The 26,603-nt window shown below is 32.0% G+C and overlaps 2 protein-coding genes across 3 annotated transcripts; one reads left to right on the plus strand and one right to left on the minus strand.

Annotated features, from left to right (window-relative positions):
- Window positions 1-180: 180 nt before the first annotated feature.
- Window positions 181-10,318, minus strand: nopo (TRAF interacting protein no poles). 2 transcript variants are annotated; one of them, XM_088232073.1, is made up of 9 exons: window positions 10,193-10,318; window positions 8,047-8,176; window positions 6,300-6,515; window positions 4,953-5,111; window positions 4,764-4,865; window positions 3,030-3,143; window positions 1,251-1,530; window positions 1,058-1,165; window positions 181-977 (listed from the first exon to the last, which is right to left on the minus strand). In XM_088232073.1, the coding sequence occupies exons 2-9, from the start codon at window positions 8,157-8,159 to the stop codon at window positions 696-698; spliced, it is 1,374 nt and encodes a 457-aa protein (XP_088088199.1). In that variant the 5' UTR covers window positions 8,160-8,176; window positions 10,193-10,318; the 3' UTR covers window positions 181-695. The 2 variants fall into 2 exon arrangements, with proteins under 2 accessions (XP_088088199.1, XP_088088200.1); XM_088232074.1 differs by lacking the exon at window positions 3,030-3,143 and having other exon boundaries at window positions 10,193-10,313.
- A 1,581-nt stretch (window positions 10,319-11,899) lies between these two features.
- Window positions 11,900-26,510, plus strand: LOC148277990 (uncharacterized). The gene is made up of 5 exons (XM_088232064.1): window positions 11,900-12,015; window positions 15,521-15,810; window positions 16,712-16,900; window positions 17,642-17,770; window positions 18,820-26,510. The coding sequence occupies exons 2-5, from the start codon at window positions 15,544-15,546 to the stop codon at window positions 19,027-19,029; spliced, it is 795 nt and encodes a 264-aa protein (XP_088088190.1). The 5' UTR covers window positions 11,900-12,015; window positions 15,521-15,543; the 3' UTR covers window positions 19,030-26,510.
- The last annotated feature ends 93 nt before the right edge of the window (window positions 26,511-26,603 follow it).

The following is a 26,603-nucleotide window of genomic DNA, read 5'->3' on the forward strand; positions in this document are numbered from 1 at the left end:
TACCAACATAGGTATTTTAATTAGCGCTACCTCATAGTTTACACGGAGAGTATTTATTTTAAGAAAAAATGTTTCGAAATGCTACAAATACAACTACTACATATTTATATGGAATAAATAATTAAATCACAGCTTGATAAGTGGTTCTTAGCCTAAATAAGTCTTAAAACAATTCAAATATAAATACTAAAAATTTATTGCATTATATTTTTGCTCAAATTATGTGTCATCTTAAAGCTACTACTACTGCTATCAAGCCATTTCCCCATAGGGGTAGGCAGAGAGAATGGACCGCCACACACGTCTATCCTGGCATACATTTCTAGCTTCTTCCACATTCATACATCTTGTCACACATTTATTATGCAGTCAGTAAACTCACTTCCCCTTTCAAATACCATCACTTTAGACTTACTTTCGTTCATCGCCAATTCGCTCTCCAGGCATACATCATACATTCTAGAGACTATTTTTTGCAAATCCTCGTTGCTGCTTGCTAACAGAACTGCATCATCAGCATGCAACAAGCAGCTTACTGAAAAATTATCCATTTTTGCTTAAAGCTTCTTAAATAAATAAAGTTATAATGCAAATATTGTCAACAATTAGCAAAATAAACGTTGTATCAGTAACTAACAAATTAAATTATGTAAAGATACGGTACATTAAATATTATTGTTTTGTGGCTGTATAAATTATTTTTTATGAAAAATGTTCTCCAATGTAGCTTGGTTTGCGGGTCTTTTCAATCCTTTCATTTTCTCCTTTGAAATGGATTTCTTTGTAAGCGTTTGTACAGTGAAGTGATTTTTCCCAACTGGAAACACGTCCATTTTAGAATGTCCCCCGAGACCGTTGTACGTTGTCTCTTGTTCGTTTCTCGATTGCTGCATCGCTTTGAACAGATCTCGGTTGTTGTCTAATTTTAGCTTTTTCGACAGTTTATTTGTTTTGAAGATGGAAAATTCGGAAGAAACCTGAAAACAGTGATTTCGAATACGTTATATTAAAATAACACCGTGAGATTTTCTCTATAGTGGGAATTGGCATAACTTACCTTCAGAGCAGTTGAAGATTTTTTTAGTTGAAATGCAGCAAGAGGATTGCTTCGTTTCAGGTTTAAGTACGGAGAGTCCGAATCTATTATACTCTTAACATAATGTTTCTGGAAAAGATAAGAATCTTCTTAGTAGAAAATAACATTTAACATTATTCTAAACATCACATAAGATAAAAATGAATAAGCTAACTTTTTTGGAACCTGACTGAGGTGAATTTATTGATACGCTCACATCCAATATCCTTCCTTCAGACTCCAGTTTTGGAGATTTCTTCGGACTACAAGAACTACTTTTCCCAGAAGTATTCCATTTTCTTTTTGAATTTTCATTTGGTGAATTGTCTTCATCTTCTAATAACATTACATTCTTAGTAATTGCACTTTTACTTTGCTGAGATTCCAGATCTCCGATTGTTCTTTTGAGTTGTTTTATCTCACTTTCAGCGTGAGAGAGAGAGTCTTCTAATGTTCTGGGAAATAATATAATAAATTTGATTGATTGATTTGGTTTTTATTTTGTAGAACTCCATATTTAAACTTATAATATAAGAAATCAAACACTGTTTTGAGTCTACTGAACACTTTATTTTATTTATACAAATATAAAAACAAAAATTTCGTGACAATTGCTTTCCCTTGTTAAGGCATTTTCAAACTAATGTGAAGATTAGATGGATTAAATGTCCTTATATAGTTATACTAGCGGACTCGACAGACATCCTGCCCGAACGTTGGCTTGTCTGCTATTACATTGGAAAAGGACTTTTCATTGATAAGTAGGTACCTAGGTACTTGTTAATGATTGAATTCCAAAACTAAAAATTATTAATATTCAAATATTGAATTTAGGTAGGTACCTAGGACCTTGTTTATTGTTAAATTCCAAAACACACAATAATTAATTTTCAAATATAGAATTCTCAAACTCTGCACTTTTTACCAACAGAGGTGCACTTTATTCAATAATGCGATTTAAAAAAATATATTAAATGTCAGTTAATATTATTTGAATATTACCAAAAATCCAGTAAAAATAAATAAATGGGAAGAAATTATAAGGAATGTAAGGAAAGAATCTGATTGGGATCCATAAAAAGCTAATGTTGTTTGTAAACATTCAAAAACAAACTTTTTTAAACACAATTTTTTTTTTGTATTTGCATCATCACACGTACAGAAGAATTATATATATATATATATATACATATAAAGATAAAACATTTATGTTTATATAAAATTCAATCATTTATTAAAATTAAAAAGAATACCAACCTGTTATAATATTATGACTATAATTTCCACAACAATTATCTGAAGATATAAAACTATAAAGCTTCATTCATTATCTCACAATACATACATGTATGTCAATAAATACTTACTTTGTTATAAATTTTTCTGACATTCAAATATAAATACCCCAATTCCCCATTACCTATTAAACACTTACTTCGCCCTTAAAAAGGTTTTTCCCACAATTATGATTAATGTACATGCTTTAGTTCATAAGATTATTTATATTTTTTTCTTGAGTACATTGAATTATATAAGGACATTCAATCCATCTAATCTTCACATTCGTTTGAAAATGCCCTAACAAGTCAAAACAATTGTCACAAAATTTTTGTTTTTATATTTTAAAAAATAAAATTAAGTGTTCAGTAGACTCAAATCGGTGTTTGATTTCATATATTTTAAAAATAAATTTTGGTAGAAACTAAATTATTTACCAGATAATTTTTCCAAATTGATTAAAAATCATTTATATTATATGAGTGAATCTCTGAAATAATGTTTTAAATAATATATGTGTGCGTTTAAATTTTGTGAGCGCATGTACAAATACACATGTAACTTGATTCAAATTAAAATACTAAAACTATAAATTAATATCGAATTAGTTTTTTAGAAAAGTTTTAACATACATACTTCATACTAGTAATTTTTACAATATATTTATTAGACTTACACAATTTTTGTTTGTTGGTCCATTTTTTCAGTATTGGCACAAGACAATTGATTTTGAAAAGATCTCAGGCTTTCGGCCAAGCGTTTTTTCTTGCTATGCATATCCGCAGTTGCACTGCGATAGAGCAAAAATAAATTGTATTTTTTAGCATGTTTTCTAAATAAAAAATTATTATAGTGTACATAGGTAATTGGAACAGAGAACAGACTTGAGGTAGGATTCTTACATAAGTTTGCATGATTTTTGGAAAATCGTCCCGTTCTAAAGTTAGCGAAAAATTGAATTAGCTAGACCTTTTAGTCATCTTTAATCAAGACAAGTAATTTAGAGTAAAATCCACGCAATATGTTACTGTTAACTCTCCCTTCCCGGTGATGTGTAGCTAGTAAACATTACATCTATAGTCCTTAAAATATAGCTTGATTAGAATGACATTTGTCAGAAAAAGTGACGACAAAACTTTGTAGTAACGTCTGAGGAGTTATTTATATTGACACACGAAAAATCATTTGTATCTGGTGTGTTAATTAATTTTTTTAATACAATGAACACACATAAATCAACATAAATATATAAAATCAGCTTAAAAACTAAAATAAACCTAATTATTAACGACGTTCTTACAAGGTTACATCATTTTGCAAAAACGTTAGAGATGGGACAAATTGATTGAATAAAAAAAATAATTCATTTGATGTTGTTCATGAAAAAAGTATAAATGTCATATTTTTTGGTGAATAATTGTGTTAAACACACTGTAATAGGCTTGTTTTTGCGTTTTTATATCAATTTTCGGAAACAGAGTTTCATGATTGCATGAAAAAACTGATAAAATCGATTTGATCAATGATCAGTAATTTCCCATCACTAATGACATTAGTTTAACAGCTGTCATTTCAATCAAGCTATATTTTAAGGACTATAATAACTTTAATATCTCCATAACTATAATAAATTATGGGTTGACATTTTCTGTATTCTTCCATTATACATTTACGTATCGGATAAAATATTTTTTAAATTAAATAATTAATGCTAACTGGGAACAGAAAAAGCATTTTTTTAAATCGGAGATAAGTCACCAATACAATAGAAAGTTTACCAATGTGTCGCTTGTTGTGTACGTAATAAAAGAGTAATCCTAATAAATAATTGTCTCACACATTCTTTACGTCTCACTCTTGATAATACAGGTATATTCGGGAGCGAGAGAGACAATTTCACGCGTCACACGCGCGAGCAGCAAAGTTTCAAGTACTTCTTTCGGACGCTCGCTAGTAACTGCCTGACTTTTGTCAGGGATGGTTCTGTCGCATGCGCAGAGAGCCCGAGCTAATAATTTTTTCACATTTTTAGCAATTAGATTATAAGTATTATAACTTTTGTCTTCAACTATTAATAATTGAAGCAATTGCCGATGAATTTTACTTAAAATTTATTTCAACAGAGAGGGAAAACATTTTTGAGAAGGGAATATGGAAGTCTAGGCATTTACAGGGCTTATGACCTGTCATTGGCTGGTTTAAGTGGCCACTTTACACACTGTGCAGAATGGTGAATGTTACACATTTTTACATTTTTCTAATTTAAAATCTCTAATTTTTTGCATGTGTAATGACTACACAGCACCGTAACGCGCGGATGGTTTTCGGACAGTTAGGGAAAGGGTAAATATGTTAATAAATTCAGTAAGAAGGATATGTATTAGTGTTAAATTAATAAAAGGTGACATACCGTTTAAGTGCCATTATATAAATACACAAAGCGTGCATGTCCGTTTGACATTTTACCATCTCTGCAACTTCTGACGTGGTTCCATAAATTATTTCTTCAAGTCTGTTAAAAAAAAAAGAAAGGTTTTTCCAGTGGTATAAAATTTAAATAAAAAATAATTTAAACATTGACAACTATGAAATATTTTACCCTTTTAACAGATTCAAATCTTTTTGTAACTTCTCCTTGTCTTCTCGAAGCTTCGAGATTTCTTTACAATCAGCTTTCAAGTAGTCGACTTGTTCTTTTAATCCATTGATAGCAACATCTTTGGTTTTCAATTTTTCCTTTGCATTCATCAGTGATTCCCTAAAATATTTTGCAGTACTAAACTAAAAATTGCTACATAATATTGCGGGGTAATTACTACAACTAGGTATACAAAGTATTTATAGTAAAACACTTTGTATATATAGACCACACACTAGTTAATTATTATAACAAAACTAGTTTCAGGTATTCAGATTACCGGTCATCAGGTGTAACTATTAATTAAATCAAAGTACAGCAGGCTTATTCTGTCACAATTTCGTTTGTCATATATCCATCTCACTCTAACGCAATTGAAATTGTATTTCGCTCTCATTCCCTCTCATACGATACAAATGAATTGTGCCATGTCTTACTCGGTCTTCATCGTTTTCTGCATCCATCAACATTCGCATCGTAAATAGTTTGAGCCGTTCTTTCGCTGTCCATTCGTTCAACATGTCCAGACTCCTTTCTTGATTTTGTCGATAATGCTTATCTCAGCCTTATATAATTTTCGGATTTGAATTTATTTCATTAAAGCCCACCTCATGATCTAATAATGGTCAGCGCGTTTGCCGACCTTTCAAGAGGTCTCGGGTTCGATTCCCGACATGGTTGACACGAAATATTTATTTAAAAAGGTGTTTTTACAATGGAATATTTTATTATTCTTGGGCTTGCACCGGAAGCATTACTGATCATCTTACCTTACTTACTTACAGTGCCCTATGCACCATTAGGTGTGGAAAGGAAATGATGACGATATAATTAGAAATGATGAAATCTTTTTATTTTTTTTTAGAAAAAGGAAATATTTGCATTCTTATTATTTATCCAAATATTTCGATTTTTGAGGCCATTTTAAACGAGTTGTAAATAACTCACTTTTGGAAAATGGGAATAAAGTTGGGGTATAGTGGGGTTCGAACCTCAGACCTCTGATCCGTGAGTCCGCAACACTAGCCACGGGGCCACAACTCGATGATATATATTTTTAAAGTTATCTATTTGTTTTCTAGTTATACCTAGTGTTTATAAATGAATAAATAAAATAACGTATTTTATTTCCTTGATTTCTGTAGGGATGTTATTCAAGTTTGTATATTTGTATGTAATTTTGGAAATATTTTTTAACATAAGCTAGCCTTGATTTTTGTATTATTTTTTTCATATCTTTTAAAATGATTTGGTGAATTATGTTCCAGTTTCATTTTACTGTAAAAAAATGGTATTCTAGGATCTTACTCAGATTTACAACATAGTTTTTGTAGTGACATAATTTCTTCATTTTGTTTAGACAGCTGCTTCTCATTCTGTTTAAACTGAAATTCCACAGTATCAAGTTTCGCCTGCAACGATACAGCATCCAGTTTAATCCCCTCGGAACTGAGTATATTAAAGTATATCTTAAATATACTTTTGTCTGTTGTTTTGGCTCTGCATTGAGGACAAGTTTTGGACCTGGGAACAGAAAATATCATTGATAAAATAACAGAAACATTTAATTATATATTTTTATCTTAAACTCGTACACAAGAGAGCACCAACAAGCGGGAATTTGGTTTCCAACCCTGCTCTAAGATATACTAAATACAACTATGGACTGAATACATGATACTGTATCGATAATTTGTAATGAGGAAGTTCAGTCTAATGGGAAATCGAATACAAAAAATGTTTTCTTCCAGTGTCAGACATGTGAAAAATATCAATGTCCGAAGTAATATTGTTCAATATTGGAGAGGTAGCCCTTTCAACGGGGATAGCCATCTGTATATTGGAATGTGGAAAGGCCTATGTTGGCGCTGCCTAAGATAATCATCTGGAGCATAAAAACTAATGCTCCACATAATTTCACGATTGTCGACAATAGGGAAATTGAACACTGACGGTTTATTGCCAAATAGAAATTTCTTCCAACCAACCAATAAAATAAATGTTTAATTTTTGTAATTCAAGTTGCAAAACATATTCAATAGAAAATAAAAAAGCTAAAGATATACAGAAATATAAATAATTGTATTTGTATATAAATTACCTTAAATCAGTTATTTTTAAATGGGAAAAGGGAATAAAGAGGAAAGGAGGAGAGATTAACGAAGAGAAAGGAGATGTTTCTTCAGACGTGATTTAAACAGAGTTACTGTAGTTACATCTCTGATAGTTGATGAGAGATGATTCCACAGTTGAGCCGCATGGACACTATATGAGTTAGAGAAGAAATTACCACTACAATTGAAATAGGGCGTGTATCCAAAGGTAGGGAGCAAGGATTAATGACGTTAATATTTGTGCAAGATTCGCCGAAGAATGTTCATTTTTCCCATACAAAATATAAATACCTGTAACTCGTAAAGGTTGTGACAAATATTATTTTAACAGGCAATTAATTTTTTAACCACCCATTTTGTATTGCATTGTTTCTTTATTTTATTAATAAAATTTATTTTTAGAAACTAACACAGAATTTTATTAGAATTTATTATTAAATCGGGTTGTGGTCCTGTGGCCAAAGGTCCGTGGTTCGAATACCACTCTACCCCAACTCGATTCCATTTTCTAGTAGTGAGTTATTTGCAACTCGTTGAAAATGGCCCTCAAAATGAAACATTTGGGTAAATCATAGGAACGCAAATATTTCTTTTAAAAATAAAAGAAAGATTTATTTTATTAATTTATTGCATAAGCATTCATATTTTATACCCGGGAATCTATATAAAACTAGTGGATTAGAAAATGAATACGGAGCGTCCTCTGGTTAGGATAGTCTCCATCTAACATAGCTCAGTCATATTAAGCGTATACATATTCTTATTTATTTTTAATCTAACAAATGCAATATTTCATAAGCACAGAGATGTGTCTACCTTCCTCTAGACTTTCTGATACTATTTTAAAATGAATACTTGAATCCTTATCCGTTTTAATATAATGATTCACAGAGAAACACTCAGTAACTAATAGATCAAAATAATCATATTGAATGAATTACCTTTCCATCCACTGAAGTAAACAAGTCTGGTGGAATGCATGTCCGCAGCGTGTGGCAAATATTTCATCAGAGGAATTGAAAATGTCACTGCATATAGAACAATTCACATTCATTTTTAATTCCCTGGTATCTGTAGGAAGAAACAAAAATTTGAAAGGGTAACGAAGCAAATTTTGCCTTTTGGTCTGTGGATTAAGATTGTAGTAAATGGAGATAGTTTGAAACAGGTCGAAGAATTTGTATATCTGGGTAGTATGTTTACTAGAGATGGAAATATGGACAAGGATATTGAAAGGAGGGTTAGTGCCGGTAACAGAGTTAATGGTGCCTTAAAGTCTGTCGTAGCAAATAAGTGTCTATCGCAAGAGGCTAAATTAGCAGTTCATAATGGAGTTCTGGTACCAACCCTAATGTATGGAAGCGAAGCATGGAGTTGGAAAAAAAGGGACGAAAGTAGACTGAATGCTGTTGAAATGCGATCCCTCAGGCGAATGTGCGGAAAAACAATGTATGATAGGTGCCCTAATGTCGAAATTAGAGCAGAATGCAAGGCTGAGTTAAGCATTATCGACAAAATTAAGAAAGGTCTTTTGCGATGGTTCGGTCATGTGGAGCGAATGAATGATGAAAGAACGGCTAAAAAGATTTATGATGCGAATGTGTCTGGTTGTAGAAGTCGAGGAAGGCCGAGAAAGACATGGCATGATCAAGTACAACAAATTCTTGAAAGTGGTCATGTGAAAAGTCGGAATAATCGACGTGCGTGCATGAGAAGATGTATGAATGTGAAGGAAGCAAAGGAAGTGTGCCAGGACAGAGTGGTGTGACGTTCTATCCTCTCTGCCTACCCCTCCGGGGAAATGGCGTGATGGTTAGTTAGTTAGTTAGATTAAGGCTGTAGTCTGGTAAAACGCACGCAAAATGAGGAAAACATATGATTTTGCCATTTTAAAACAAATGTTTTTTTTTAAGAGCAACTTTTGTTTTTATGTCCCAATGTCCAGAATGTGTAGATTAGTCTAAGGAATTCTTTGGGATAGAACTTGCGGCTTTTCGTAGATCTCTTCACGACTAAAACAGTGGGGGATGAAGTTGGATTGGCATGATTTAGCTCAAAGTCTTATGTCTTTAGTTTTTATGAATACATTTTATACCATTATTGTATTGCCCTTGTTTATCTTGGCTACATAGTTTTATGTTATTTTTGTTCAGTTTCTTGTATTCATGTTTCTTCATGTAACTGTTGTAATTGGCTTAGGCCGTATATTTAATAAATAAATAAATGTCCATTTTACGTGACTTTTTTTTCTCTTTTCTATTTAATAAATCTGATGTGTATATTTTGTAATGTGTTGAGAATGAATTGGATACTCTGTAATGTTCTCAATGTAATTAAAAAATAAATAAATGAAATGAATATAAAAGCTCAAAAACTTCAGTTCACATTCGAGATTGTATGAGTTGCAGTGATAAACAAACCGGAAATACACCCCGTATTTATTAAAACGTTGAATGACATAAATAATATTGATGATAATAATTTTATAGAAACACATTTACTAACTGTAAAGTGATCTATTTATAGAACAAAAATAATGCATACAGATAAATGTTATGTAAAGTATCTTTTAGGAAACACACCTGCATGTATATGAATGTGTTGTAATTAGGACAGTGGCATGAGGCCAATTTATGTATGTTTTAAATAAATAATGCGTAGGTGTAGAATTTACACAATTCAAAACTATTATCATTTCATTTTATTGAAACACAATTGTTTTGTTAAATTAAGATAAAAATTCAAGATAGTTTACACTTGATTTAGTAATGGATTAGTAAAATATCTTGTTGAAAATATTTTGAGAAATGTCATACTTATTTACAAACATTTATAAGATAAGTATTACGTATAAATTTCCCGACAGTATGAATAAAACAAAAGCGTTTAAAAATATGCACAAAAAATAAAATAAAATAATTCACACAAAAAACATATTTTTACGTTTATTTATAGGCATCATAATTTAATTTTAAAATTGTAAAGGTTAAAATAACTGAAAAAATATGAATATAAATAATGAAAAGATTTTAAAAGCCAATTAAAAAATATAGAAAATCGCAGGATAAAATAAAAATTGTAAATTACCTGTACATAAATATATTTCAACATTAATCAAATTATTGACAAAATATTTCAAACAATTAAAAAAAATATTAAGCAGATGTCACAATACTAATTATTGAGCTTCAACGAATCTATGGTAGACAAATAAAAATATATCTATGGTATGAACCATAGTAAATAATACTCTTTATGCTCGCCTTTTTATTTATTCGTTCATTTTATAAATTTATTTGTTGGGCCAATAATACCCTTTGGCAATCCTAATTTGATTTTTTTTAGCATTTATGATTTAAACGACATTATGATGCCACTTTAAAAAAATTTAGTCCAAAAATGAAATTGGGTTACATTTAAAAGATATTACTTTTTAAACACATAATTCATAAATGATATACTAACTCCCAGTGGTGCTTTTCTGAACCATTCTCGCGGCCGCAGAGAAAATTTTTATCTCGTGTATTTACATACAAAATACGCGAGGTAAAAGTATTTTCTACGGCCGCGAGAGCGTTTGGAATATCACCCTAGGAGTAATAAAATATCTGGGTATAGTAATAATATAAGTTATCTGGGACGGTACATAAAAAAAATATTTTTGTTAATATACATAATATCAGTTAGTACAAATCAAAATAGTAAGAATAAACCATAATATTAGAAACATAAAACACAGTACTACATACTTTTTATAGAAATTATATACATAAATAATTAACACCATCGAAAAGATTCAAGTAATATTTTTTACTTATTACGCTTTTAAATTTACTATTCGACTTCTCATTTTTTTGTTCATCGGGCAGTTTATCGAATTGGGGACGGTCAATAATGTAATTATATAGTTAATTTTTTTGCTTCAAAAAACATTTTTCTCATACATTTTATAAAATTAAATATTTTTACCGAAAAAATTATTTGCAATCTTACCATTTATCCTTCATCTAGGTATTTGTAAATAACTGTGCTAAAAACAAGAATCTATTTGTATAATATATAGCGGGGCTCAAATTTTTGTAATCTTACCCATGAGTATACGACGCTACCAGCTACCACGAGTCCATCATCAAATTCGAAATGCAAGTATTTATTAAAGGAGATAAATGTGAAAAATCAAATGATCAAATATAATTGTTATCAACTTTAACTATAAAAGATGTTAGCCAATTTTCAACGAATACTACAATCTATTCATATTCATTGGAAAGCTAAAATATAGGTATATAATAATGAAATAATATGAAAACAAACAAATCACCGTTTGTTTTCCCGTAAGGGTAGGCAGAGAGGATAGAACACCATATCACTCTGTCTTCGAATACAGGCCTAGTCTCATCTATATTCATACATCTTCTCATGCACGCCAACTTTTGATATGTCCATATTCAAGAATTTGTTGTGTTTGGTCATATCATGTCTTTATCGGCCTTCATCGATTTCTGCAACCAAAAACATTTTTATCATAAATCTTTTTGACCGTTCTTTTTATTTGAGTTTTTTTTTTTAATAATTAAAATAAAGACTCTTGCGATTGTTATAGTAGCGATAATTTTTTTTCTTTATCGAGGCCTTTTCCAAAAACATGACAATATTGGGCAACTACAAGTACATTATCGATTGATTTATAATCGAAATTATTGTAGTTTTGAAAACATCTCTAACGAAGTTGTACCAACATTAATGTAATCAAAGACAATAATTTCCGGAAGTCCTAAGAAACGTCAAACGCTCATTGTTATCTATGTTATGAAAGGCATGTAAACATGGCGGAAACGTATAGCAAAAATCTTTTTATGATATGTTTATTTGCTTTGAATTGCTGATTTATTTGAATTTTTGAGTGAAACGTAAGTCTTGATTTGTATTTTATAAATGTTTTATTATCAAAACGAACATTTTTTATTTCCGAAACGTATTTAAAGCTTACCATACATAATTAGTACGAACCTAGATTTTATTTTAATCAATTTTGCACCTTGTAATTAATATATCAATGTGTAGTCGATTGCTAACCATACATTAAAATCGTGTCATGTATTTTTCAGTATTATTATTCTTTAAAAAATGCAAATAGTCACTTTATTAATAAAATAACCTAATGATATTTGTCACCGTTTCTCAAATTTTCATATATTTTCTTCGTATTTATACTGTATATGACTATGTTAAAATAAGAATTTTTACTAATATCTCATCTTAGATACCACTAATTGGTTTATTAATTTTTAAACAACCAGAATTATAGTTGATTCTGTGCAACAGATTTTCATTCATTTACACAGTAAAATATATAATTTACACGTTTGTGGCACAAAACATCGTGATGCAATCATAAACTGTTTATGGACGGTTGTAACCTAATTATAATTTTGGTTTTCATATGTCAATATTGTATACATTGTTTACATATTGTTCCAAAATATTACTCAAGAGATAATCCTTAAAACATACAAGACCTGTAAGGCCTCTATTGGAATAAGGATATCAGGTATGGAGTCCCTACTTCACTAAAGACACCGAGCTACCGGAAAAAGTCCCATTGGACTTCATTGATGTGATATGAAAATCTCCAAATTACTTACAAGGATGCCCTACTACGGTAGAATACACTTATGCTAGGACTAACCTCATCGGAAGAATGACGGAAAAGAAGGGACTTGATGGAAACTTGTAAGATACTAAATGATTCAATTCAATTAATTTATTTAAATATAAAATATGCATTACAAATATGTAAATATTATAAAAAAGCAAAAAATACATGAAAGAGACTCATGTCAAAGTAGTAGGAGAATCCTGCTCCGGAAAACCCCTTCGGATACATGGAACAGATCAATATCCAGAGCAATGTTGTTCAGCATAGCGGTAGCCCTTCCAACAGGCATAACCATCGGCAGGTTGGTCCTGTATACCGGAATATGAAACAATCTATGCTGATGCTGTCTTAGGTAATTATCAGGAACATACAAACCAATGCTCATCATAATCTCAGGATTATCGACCATACCGCGCAACAATCGATAAAAATGTGTAGTCAAATACACATTCCTTCAAGTCTCTAAACTGTTGTAGTCAAAAATACCCTGGAGAAAATAAGGTTGGTTAGAGCCGAGGATAATACCCGCACTCTCATGTAGAGATATCTCAGAAACTTCTTTTGGATTTTCTCTACTATAAGAGAGTACTTCAGTTCATGTGGCCCCCAAATCATAGAGCCACTCTCGAGTCTACTTCGCACCAAGGAGTTGTAAAGAGTTCTCAGTATGCGAGTATTTTCAAAAACCCTGGCAGTACGCAGAACGAATCTTAACATCTTCAATGATTTACCACTGATTGCCTCTATGTGTACATGAAATGTTGTGGTGCTCACAAATCTAACGCCCAGATCCTTAACATTTAATTTTAATATCAGATTCTGGTCATTCATTTTGTAGCGAAAAAATAGAGTTTTTTGGGCCCTAGTGAAAGACATGACCGTGATTACTATGGGTGCCCTCTGCACGAGATATATCAATTAAATCCCTACACCAATTTACGGGGTCATAACTGGAAGCTGTATAATCACCAATTCCACCTCAACACCAAGAAAAACTTCCTCTTAAGCAGGGTGGTTTTAGACCAGAACAAATTGCAAGGCCCAGTTGTCCATTCCATTCCGGCCAACCAGTTCAAACCGTTTGGATGCTTTATTGAAGGAAGACGAACGCAGACAAAAAGCAGTACACAAGATATATGCTCAAAGGCTGCCTGTCTATTAAACTGTAAACTAATAATATTTATTATTTATTATTAGTTTACAGCAATGAATTAATGAGAATGTTCAACGGTTAAAAAAAATATATTTGTTAATAGACTATTAGACTACGCCAATAAAAATATATTTGTTAATAGACCATCAGATTACACCAATAAAAAATGTATCGTATTATCAGCGCTATGACTTTTCAAAGCTTTGAAATTACTCTGCCTGTAACGTTGAGGGTTCTAGCCAGTGAGTTCAGCTGATTGGTGAGTTGGCTTCCCAGAAATCTATCATAACACTGTCATTAGTTGATTCTTAAGAACTTGTGACAGTTCAAAATAGTTTGTTTTTGTTATTTATTTATATATGTACGGGGTTCTCTTTTTAAATGTCATTGTGGGCTAAGTAATTTTAAAAATTCATAACTTAAAAAAATCATAGCAATGATAATACTATACATAAATATAAAAAAATAATTTTTTAGCTAAGTTTGAGTCTATTAACAAATAATAAAAAACACTGAATATCCTTATCAGTAGGTAATTAATTGTCTTCCATGTTGATACTTCTGGGCTGCGATTATGAATGCTATCTTCATCAGTACATATGGAAACGGCATAAAATAACATCGATATTTAAGTACGATAAGGTATCTGGTCGGTGGTAACCTGTAATTGAACATGTTTAGAAAAAAAATATATAAACATTGTATTTTTCATACTGAAAACTTAATTTCACTTTGTAGATAAAATTTAAGATAAATTTTAACTTCCCGTAAAAATATGGACCCCGATGTCATTTGGAGATTCTGTAGTTCATCATAGATGTTAAGATATTCTAGAGTGTTTTGTGATTCCTTCAATATTTAATAAGTTCGGCTGGATCAAACACTGCCAATCCAATATGCGACGACAGATAGCGCCTCGTCGTTCGCCATAATAAGTTCTCAAGGCCAGGGGTGCAGGCTTCTCGCATCGGGGGTTATGTCAGTAGGTGGCTGTCGTCCTGGGTTGGATATCACCATCAGATAGGTAACCCCACCTCTGGAGATTCTTTTTGCATCAAATAATGTCCACCCTTAGTCTGTTGAGGGTGATTCATAGAAAATAGGGTAGTTGTTTGCCTACTTGGATACCCTTGTGCGGATCCATCGAGGTCTTTCTATTAAGGACAAGGTGTGATCGGTGATCCAATTTTTACAGTGGTCCGATGTTCTTCGCCTCTCCTGTTGTGATTTTCCAGCTGCGTCCTGCATTTTTTAAGTTTTTCCTATGAAGCGTTAGAGATTTCAAATAGAACAAACGAAATGTCGTTGAGTTTAAGAGCAAGGAGGTTCTCAAAACGCACTAATGTATCAGCATCCAAATCAATTATCCTATTGTGTAATCCAATGTTTGCAGCAGTGGTCGCTGCCAGTCTGCATCCGGGTACGTTCTGATGTTGGTTATGCTTAATCGCCACCTGGATTGTATTGTGGTAAAGTCAATCATCAAGTTCTGCATCTATTTCCTGGTGAATTCCATCTGTACATAAGAAGTCAAATAAATGCATAAAAAAACATTCTTGTTAATCGCCTATTGGAATAATGCGATGTTTCTCTCTCCGCCCAGGTGCAGCATGAGATGGTGAGGCGATGGAGGGCGGGCGCTCGGTGAGCGAGCTGTACGCGGCCGACGAGGTGGAGCTGCTGCTGGAGGAGCTGCGCGGGCTGGAGCGGCCGCCGCCCGCCGCGCAGGACTTCGAGATCGCCGGCAGCCAGACGGGGCAGTCCGTGCACTCCTGGGACAGCCACCCGCACTACCGCCTCACGCCGCCGCCGCCGCCCGCGCGCGTGGCGCCGCTCTACTGCCACGCGCGGCACCTGCTGACCCGCGCGGGCGCGCTCCGGCTCATCGTCGCCGTGAGTTTTTAGAAAAACCACTAAACTTCCCCATTATCTGGCCACCTAGTATTTAATCAATTGTGATTATTATAAAACTAGTTTAAAATAAATTATTAACCTTAAATTATTTTCATTTATTAAATCTAGCACACACATGACTATGATCATGGTTGATAATCTGAATTATTTGTTAAACCAAATCACCTCTAGTACCAATTAGTTTGGATTCAAGGGGCTTAACTGTATTTATATGTGTTTTATGATTAAAAAAACCCGCTTCTGCCAATACATCCGTCTTGATAAATACCCTTCAAGAGCTTAGTTTAGGTGCATACTATGATATACTCTAGTCCTTAAAATATAGCTTGATTAAAAGACAGTTGTCAAACTAATGTCAATAGTGATGGGAAATTACTGATCACTGATCATGTACCGATCAAATCGATTCTTTCAGTTTTTTAATGCAAACATGAAACTCTGTTTGCGAAAATTGATATAAAAACGCAAAAACAAGCCTATTATAGTGTGTTTAAGACAATTATTCTCCAAAAATAAGATATTTATCCTTTTTTCATGAACAACATCAAATGAATTATTTTTTTATTCGATCAATTTACATTGATCAAATTGTCCCATCTCTAACGTTTTTGCAAAATGATGTAATCTTGTAAGAACGTCGTTAATAATTAGTTTTTTTTTTAGTTTTAAAGCTGATTTTATATAATTATGTTGGTTAAGATGTCAAGCATTGTATTAAAAAATAAATTAACATCCCAGATACAAATGATTTATCGTGTGTCAATATAAATCACTCCTTAGACGTAACTACAAAGTTATGTTGTCAGCTTTGCTGACAACTGTCATTCTAATCAAGCTAAATTTTAAGAACTATAACTATGTTATTGATCCAATATTTTAGGTGTCCTCATTGTGTTGTGTGTGCCTGGAGTACGGTGCGGGAGGAGCGGAGCTGTGGTTGCTTCCTGCGGCCGGTCGCCTGCGTCTGCTATTGGCTACTGCGCTCTTCTCCCTCATGTCTAGTTCTGCGTTGCTTTTCCTGGACATCTCCAGGCTGGTCCACCTGTTTCCCTTCAACTGGGCCAAGCTGGTATGTAACCGACTTTAAATATGTATTGATTAATTTGTTTAACTGTTTATTTGTTTACCTTTAACGTATATTATTATTATTAAAGCGCCAAGTACGTAATACAATACCTCAAGTGGGCTTAAAAGTGATTCTATGAATATTAATTGAATTTTAATGTAAAATTTATAATTCAAGTAAAGCAATTTATTTTGTCTTCTCACTCTACAGATTTATTCAAATGGTATACCACTGTATACAGTAAAACCTTGTTTTTACATTCCTCAATTTTACGTTTTCTACTTTTTACACCAAAATGTTCAGGTCCCATTTCTCTTCATACACATGTCACCCCCAATTAACGTTTTTTTACATTTTTTATCACCTCAGTTTTACATTTGAAATTTTTCGAATTTCATTTGATGTGTCTAAAAAGCCAAAATTATGTCAAACTAAAAACGGACGGCGGTCCTCGCGCCATTTATTTTATTGATATCAATAAAATAAATATTCTTACGGACTTTAATTCTCAAAGTGTATTTCCTTATTAATTTAGAAGAAGAAGTGTTCTCCTGTAAAATATTGTTTTGGTCGGTTACAATTAATAGTCTTCTTCTTGACTATGAGTCTGACTTTTTTTTACCTGAGGGTAGTAATCGACTCAAAAACACTTGTCTTGGATTCCGGTTGTATTTCACACACAAAATTGTATTCTTCATTTGCCCGGACACGGAGAAAGGATTATTATCGTATTTGTTTTTACAGAATGCGTGGCTGTACATATGTGTGGGTGTAATGTACTTGATAGCGGCCTCAATATCAATGGTAGCCGTAGTGAGTGACGAGTACTGGTGGGTTCCGGTAAATTCCACCAACATGCTCATCGCCTCATCTGTAAGTGTTTTCTCTTAAATTTTTTTTTGAATAACATCAGGGTCCCAAATAGGCATGTTCCAAGGGCCTCACATTACAGAGTTTATTTTACTGCCTATGTTTTAATTTTGATGAAGAATGCTATGTGGTTGGAGAACTAAAATGTACCTAACACATTATCACGTACGCACATAACACACTCACATGATCTTATTGTACTAATCAACTAACGCACTCATACGATCACAAATCTATACTTATTTATTCACCCTCATGATTTGATGCATGTGGATGCACGGGAGCTCTTACCCAGTTAAAAGTTGAGATAATAAAACTATGATATGCTTTGATGTGTGTTTATTACATGTTGTATAAACAGTCTAGCAGAGAGAGTAACTCCGTAGACGTTTCTTGAGTAACTGAGCACTGAAATACATGTTGTAACTGACTGTATGCATGTCCGAGTAAGTAACTAAGGATGCTATTGCTTATATATAGAAATGGTTCAGTTTTCATTTTACTTCCTAGTGGGGTCTTGAGGTCGTGTACTATTTATTTCCCTAGCTCTCAGCAATTTGATATCCGCGTGTGTCAGCACTTTGTCATTAATTATTTGAATGTTTTGTTAATCAATGAGGATGTTCAATGTTTTTTTTATATCTATCCTATAATACTAAGCCAAAAAAATATTTTTATTTTTTGTATTAACAGCGCTATGATTTTTTTAAGTTTTGCGTTTTTTAAATTACTCCGTGTGTGACGTCACAAGTTCTCTTCGGTGTAAACCAGAAATCTATCACAACACTCTATCATTGGTTGATTCAGAAGAACTAGTGACTTTGTTGAAAGTAGTTTGATTTTTTTTTCATATATTTTCAAGAAAATTCACCATACAATTATTTAATGCTCTAATTCTTACCACGTGTAAGAAAACTTCTTTATATCCTCATTAAATGTGAAGTAATTCTTATGATCTTTTTTCTACAAATTGTGGCCTCACGAAGGGGTTTCTAACTACATCGGTACCTTACTCCGCTTGATTATATTACTAGTTTCATGTCTCCTTCCAGTCGTTTGGTCTGATAGCGGGCCTGTGCAGCGGGCTGACGGCGCTGGTGTACTGCTACCAGCGGCCGCCGGCCGCCTGCGACTCGGCCCTCCTGGGGCGCAGCCCCTCGGGCAGCCCGTCCCCCCCCGACTCGCCCCCCGCCCGCGCCGCCTACCTGCCCGTGCCCCGCGAGCCGGACCCCCTGCCTTGCAGCTCCAAGGCCCCCTTATAGTGATGTAACCGCGCGACGGAATGTACCGGACACACAGATGTACCAAATTAGCTACTTAAATTTCTCCCTGAAAGATCATTATCCTTTTTATTTGATTTTATGATTATGACAGGTCGATAATTATACCGTATTTCTTCGAATATAAGATGCACCTTTCTTTATCAAGACCATAATTTTTTTTACAAACAATCAAAGTCGTACAATCATATACTATAATCGTCAGAGTCTGAAATTTCTTCATATTCATTGTCAGTTTTTTCTGTATTACTTTTTGACGAGTCCGCATTTTCCCACAAAATGTCATTGAATATTGATGTCAAATTTACACCCTGCGGCTCCGTTTCCGTGCTTCTTATTTATTTATTTATTTCAGATAATTTTCCTTTCTATTATGGTAGCAATATAACAAAAGCAATGACCGATAATCGAAGCGCAACAAATAAAGGCAGTACATCCAGTATCATCGCCTAGTTATTGCATCTGGCTGACTGGTGACTAGCTGACAACTCGGACTGCGCAGTTCTTGGTTGATGGTTGATGCACTTGTGTAGATATCAGGGTTCTATCGGCTTTGTGCTCACTATAGAATAGAATTTGATAGCGATTATAAGACGCACCTGAATTCAGAGACACCACCAAAAAAGGAAAAAATATGCATCTTGTAATCGAAGAAATACAGTAATTCTTATTTTGATAAATATTCAATTGAAACCAATCATTTTAATGTTGCCTCGGAAAATCATCCATTCAATTTTAATTGTAATGTTAATCGTCGAGTCAATTAGCCAGACATAGCAAATAACAAGCTTAGAAATAATGAGAAAATAATTGTTTAAATGGTTACCTAAAATATAATATTGCTGATTTGTGCCGGAGTTTTATATATTTTTTTTTATTTAGGAACATTCAGTACAATCAAATTATTTGGAGGTCTACAAAAATAAACTTTATTGTAATGGATCAGTGAAGTTTCTATGTTATATTACATGCTTAAGTACAAAGTTATTAATTATCTGTTTTTAAATATACAATAAGAATTCAAGGAAGAAAACAGTTCTAAAAGTAATTTTTAAAAATGCAACGTAAGAAGAAATGAAAAGAAAGAAAATTAAATTAAGTTGTAAAAATTGATGATGCATTTATATGATTTATATAGCAAAATGGCTAATGCTGATTTGAAATTTTTACAATAATACAAGAGAAGTATAAAAATGAAAGAAAAATTAAAAATATGAACAGATGTTTAGTGATCGCGTACTTGACATATGGAAAATTTGTGAAATGATCCAAGAAATATCAGTATTCAACTCCGTGGAAGTTTTTCAGAACTATAACTTTTGAGTACTTAACATAAATCTTGTTTTTTTTGGGTCTTGTCTGACTTACTGGACGATTAATGTTATTGTTGTCTGGTATTTCTCGTATTAGCTAGCCTTATTACGTTTGAAAACAAAATAATTACTTTTGTGGCTATCACAAAGTACCATTCATGAAATGTAACCAGTGCTTTAGTTGAAATAATTGTCGCTTCTACCAGGATAGTCTTTAAAAAGTTTTAATATTGTTTTAATTACCTTTTTATTAGGACTGATAAATCAATTGAAGTTGTAGCGATCAAATAACAAGTCCTTTGTCCCATTTCTTTCTGCAATTTTTATTTCATAGATAATTAAACTTTAATCACTGAAGCTCATTGTAAATGCTCCTTACAAAAATAATTAAACTATCTTTAATGTATCTTTTCTTTACTATTTTAAAAATCAAATCTCAATATGCCGATTAATTGTAAAATAAGACAAATGTGTATGAAGAATTTTAATGAGCGGGGAGGACTTGTTAATTTTCAGACTTGATATATTTCATAGTGAAAAATGCCCGACCATTTGTGTATAATCTGTGTCTCCTCTGGTCATTCTAAAATGTGGTGAAATCATTATACGGTGAGTGTTCTGTAGTAACTTTTTGCTTATAGAGCATAGATAGTGTTGTCTTTTTAAGGGAAGATTGTCCACCCGTACAGACGACCTTATTAGACCTTAGTTATGGCAGATAACCAATTCCTAGAGGGGCTCGTGACGTGGCGTGTGTCCCCTCTAGATAAGTAAGAACATTTAGTGCATATGAACCTTGTATATTGGTGATACGGTGAATGGGGACTGTAGTCAGAATCTTCCATTGACTTTTGGTGACCTTATGTAGTGATGTTAGCACATCCGACGGATTTACATTTAATTAGGAACAATGGCGACCTTGGTTCGTGAATAACAGTGTCCACTTTAATTTACTTTATAAGATCAATTGTGGTTTTATTTCTCGCCTACCTTTGTAAAGTTTCAACTCCCCCCGGAGAAAATATTTATTTTTCTAATCGACAAATTGTACCGGCGTTGTGTAAGGGGATACACTCGCTGTCCTATTCGGAATCACAATTAATCTGTAAGGTAACTTGGTGTGGGAGTGAGATGCCAAAGTCCACGTAGAGTTGGCGTCGCTGGTAGACTTATTTCCCAAATCTGTATTTTTCTAGTCCCGAGTGATTTTAAAATATTTTTTACTCTTAGAAAGCTAACAATATTTTGTGTATTATTTTGCACATTTGGCGATACTTTGACTCGACCGAATATTTGTTTAGCATTCCTAATTATGTGATATTTTGTTAACTACTGAATATGTACTTACTAAAATCACTTCTCAGATTTTTGTTAGTGAGATTATTGATTAATTATATTTATTATGATTTTATTTATTCCACTCTGATGTTGTTCAAATCCCTAGTTAAGTTTATTTTGCCTTGATGTAATATTTACACTGGATAAATTTAGTGTGATTTGATATTTTAATGATCTCGTACATTCTAGTTATTGATTCTAGTCACGTTTTGTTGATAGCTATTTCAAAGTGTATTTTTATAAAACAAAGTTAATTTTAAGGGTCTCCAAAACCTTTTTGTAAATCCCAGAGGTTCATTAAAGTGTTCAAGTAGAAGTATAGAAGTAATCTACTTTACAGCACAATAACATACATATTTCATATACGTATTTGTTGTTTTTGTGAAGATTGTATTGTAGAATTTAGCGCCGATTTGTATAAACATGGCCGTAAAACATTATAACTTGTGCAGTGTGCAGCGTCGTTTCTTTAATTTTTCTTCATTATATTACGACGCACATAAAAGTGTTTAATTTTCATTTGTTAAATTTTTAATTTCCAGATGCATGTATAAAGACATTAAAAATATTTCTAATTAAACAAAGTTTTCATGTATGTATGTATTTAAGTACTGAATTATTTTATACATAAAACGTTGCTGCATAATGCACTGTACTATAGATATTTAAAAAATAAATGTGTTTTTCTAACTATAATTTGATCCATGGACTTGAGGCCAACTTTTGTTTTTTTATTCTAAATATCACCGTCTTTATTCACATACATAATCACATATATAACTACGACAAGCTTAGTCCTATAGGAAACTACTTAATTCACAATGTTCATAAGTTATTTTTAATATTTTAAACCCTCTGATAGCACTACAGATAGTGTCAGCACTAATTGGATACAAAATTGGATTACCTCTGTTCAATGTCGATTGACGTCCAAAATGCAATGTATGGAATTCTCTGTATCTGAGCGAATATGCACTAAAATAAATTTCCAGCTGGTTTTGTGAAGTTGAGTTTCCTAAAGGAATTTTCATTATTGGAGGGTTTACCGAAATGCCAAATGTTTTTTTATAAAAACGTTTTCTATCTTCTTGATGTTATACGTATTTATAAGTAATAACTGCACCATATACATTTACCTGTGCAAATCAACAACAGAATAAGCATTTTGTACCTCTTTTTTTAATCCTTTCCGACGCCAGACTGGTGCGAATTGCCAAAACATAGGTTTTAACAAACATTTAATTGTGAGTAATAATAAAATACTGATTTCAAAATTATTAAATTTGTAAAATGACCACCCGGTGAAATTTTCATAGGCTGCGAGTGATCTGTTAAGATTAAAAACTGGTTCAATGGTGTCCTTCTGGCGTTCGAAAGGTTTTTCCTCTTTACTGCATTATTTCATTCACATTCGTATTTTGCCATTATAAATATATTTATGTGACTGTACGAATATGAGCTCAGTGCCGACTGTGAGTGTAGTAATGTAACGCACAGTTTAGTAGGTAAGATTATTTTAAGCCCAATGACCTCTATAGTGAGCTGTTTCCCTACAAGGTGTATGGGTATAATAGAGACCTGACTCAAGTTCACATCTCTCCCCGTACCTCTGAAAAACAATGTAAAATTAATCCTGAAGAAAGGGTAATAGTTTATAATGTTAGCCCGGTCCACGTAATGTACACTGACACGACGGGATAATATCAAATGGGGATATTCTAATTCTTCCATATTATCTAGTAATGCAATGCCAAACTAAATGTAACGGAGCACTTTTTTAAATACATGTTTTATAATATACAGTTCAAACAAGAAATCTACATTGCAATATCATCTCGTAAGACTTTAGTTAGTTAATGTCCTACTTTATTACGTGTAGAAGTATTTGGACCTAATTTACTAATAACCGCCGCGTAATATTAATTATTATAAAATATACTCTCGTCTAATTTGATATTATCCTGTCTTTACAAAGTTCCAAACAATCACTATCTGATATAATCTAGTTAAAACTACATAATTTTTAATGAATAATCTGACTAGAAGTAAATTGGATGTAGAAATTTTGCTTAACATTATGACATTGACCAATGTGTGAATGGTTTTGTAGTGACCGAGATGTCAAAGGGCTGAGTGTCTTTGTTTCATTTTCGATTTGAATCTTCATTCCTGCCATTAATTGCTCAATATTTTAAGGTATAATTTAACTATCCATCTACACTATTATTGATTTACGTAATTGACTTTATGTTTGGTTACATTTGCCACATTACAGTGGAACTGTTTTGAGAGAAATCCAAAAATTGTATTCAATGTGTTGATTAGTAGTTCATTACAACTTGAAAACGGTATCGAAAATTATTCACGTGATTGTTGAAATTGCATATGAAAAAGATAGCATCTTACATATCTATTCACAATAATTGTTTAAAACATACTTTTGAAAATTTTAATCTAGAATGTTTTCATTAGAGGGAGATAGGTATAACTTTTATTTATCTGTAACTATTTTCTTTTTTTTTTAAATAAGTCATTATTTGTTCCGAATCTCATGTAAAAAATTGAAGTATTTTATATTTATGTTTATTTTTAAACCCACTAAGTTCAATCCGAAACTTTTTGAAACCTTAGAAACTTATTTGAAATAAAGTTAGATAAAATTTGCAATTAAAGTGTATTCCATATAGAAAAAAACAGTAAAACAAATTCCAAGTTATATGAACAATTCACATGTCGCCCTCTTTGATGGTAGGTACTTGTCACTTTTCAGACAAGGAAATAAGGTTTTTTGATGCATTGTGCGTAAGTGCAGAAATATATCAATAAATACGCAAAAAAACTATATTTTAGTTTTTCATCATAGGGAAGGGGCACAAATTTACACGAGAGGGGGAAAGAAGTATAGACTAGTTTTAATTTCTATCTATGGCATAACCAACATTAAAATAAATGCATGACTCGTGGTGGACTGTTGGGTGTGCTTGTGTGACTAAATTCATTACCAACTTACTAATATACCGATTTTAAGAATGCGAATTTTGCAAATTAAATTTATGAATTATTCTCTTGATTATTAGGGCTTTTATAAACATTCTATTTCTTTCTTCTTATAAGCCCGTTTCTCTCCACTGCTGGATATGGCCTCTTCCAAATTTTTCCATGTTTTTCTGTCCTAGGCACTCTGTTTTCATCCATGGCCCAAGAGTTTGACAATGTCGTCCGTCCATCTCCTCTGTGGTCTCCCTACTTTTCTTTTATTTTCGTAGGGTCTTCAGTTTAGTATTCTTTATATGTACATTATGTTAAACACATAAAATTATAGGCAGAAAAAACTGGTTGAATAATTTTGTCTAAAACTAAGCAAAAGTTACGCTGTTAATGGGATATCTTACATTAAAGTTTTATTCTAATTACATTGGATCACCAAATGTATATTTGAAGCAATGACTTTGTGGAATATATTTTTACTACATTGGATCATGTATTTTCACTTTTATGTTTGAAAAATACTAGACGTTGACAATCTTTAGACATTTGAAATAATTTCTGATTGAACTTAGGTGCGTTAAACACCGACACAAGCATTTATATATAGTATTTGTATCCAAGTAAATCAAATATTTAAATTTTAAAATCCGTTATTTTTTATATATGATAGAAACAGGAATAAAGAATAAACATTAGTTTTAATAAAATATCATATCTAAAGCAGTTTACATTATGCATTCTTTGATAATGAGATCTGAGGATTTCACCGACTACATAAAATATCTACCTATCTCTTAATTGATTTAAATTCTAATTTGAATATGTAATATTTGTATTATAAATAATTTAGCGGCCAAAGTTAGACAAGATGATTGTGTTTTTCCAGAGTCAGTCTGATTTTCAACCTTTCTACCTTGTATTGTGTCCTAAACTAATCTAATTTACTGTGAGTTCTTAATCTGAAATTGAGGACTGCTTTCACAAAGCAAAATATATATAAAAGAAACCAAAATGTGTTTTATGCTGGAAATCGATTCCTCTATATGAGATCTATTGATTGGTGAAATAAAATTTTAGCAAAACAATATATGTGCGAAGTTGCAGCGAATCGAATTGAATTGGATTATCATTTTATTGTGTAATAATATGAAAATATTTCATACATAGGTAATATATTATGTAGGCATATAAAATATAACAAAAAAATAATTTAACTATGATTTCACGCAAATGTAAACTTATATTATATTCTAAACACAAATCAACTTTTCTACACATTTCTATCACAAAATATGTAGATACATATATCATTTTTATGAAAATTTGTAAAGTTTGGATTTTTTCCAAGTTCCACTGCTTCTATATTACCGACTTCCAGTATATGAGTTAAGATGTGGAATTTCTATAAAAAAGTATTTTCGCTTTTGTTAAAATCCTAGTAGTTATTTTTTTATCATAAAAAAACCTTCTGAAAATTTTACTTTTTGTAGATATTTTGCTTTGTGAAAACGGTTTTTAATTGTATATTTTCCTGTCCAAAAAATATATAAGCAAAATTGATTTGAATAAGTGTATCCATCTATAAATAGAGTTTTATATTGATGTACATAGAATTATAATTTTTGTATAAGTAAGAACTTGTTTGGAAAACTTAGCCTTTAAATATTTATTGATACCCTACCCTTTTCTAGCATTTTTTCCATATCATCTTAATGAATATTTTATTATATAGATGTTTTGGGCTTATTTTATTGAAATATAAATTGATTTTCAATGAAGAATCTAATTTGGTATTGAGAACAAATAAAGTTTTTTTTAAACACATTTTTTTGTTTTATTGTCATCTATTTACATGATACGATCATACATACGTAAACATTGTAGATTACACGCATCCTAATCAATTGATTAAATCTC

Source organism: Micrasema longulum, unplaced genomic scaffold, assembly GCF_059751315.1.
Source record: "Micrasema longulum isolate JH-2025_06_02 unplaced genomic scaffold, ASM5975131v1 h1tg000943l, whole genome shotgun sequence".
Lineage (NCBI taxonomy): Eukaryota > Metazoa > Arthropoda > Insecta > Trichoptera > Brachycentridae > Micrasema > Micrasema longulum.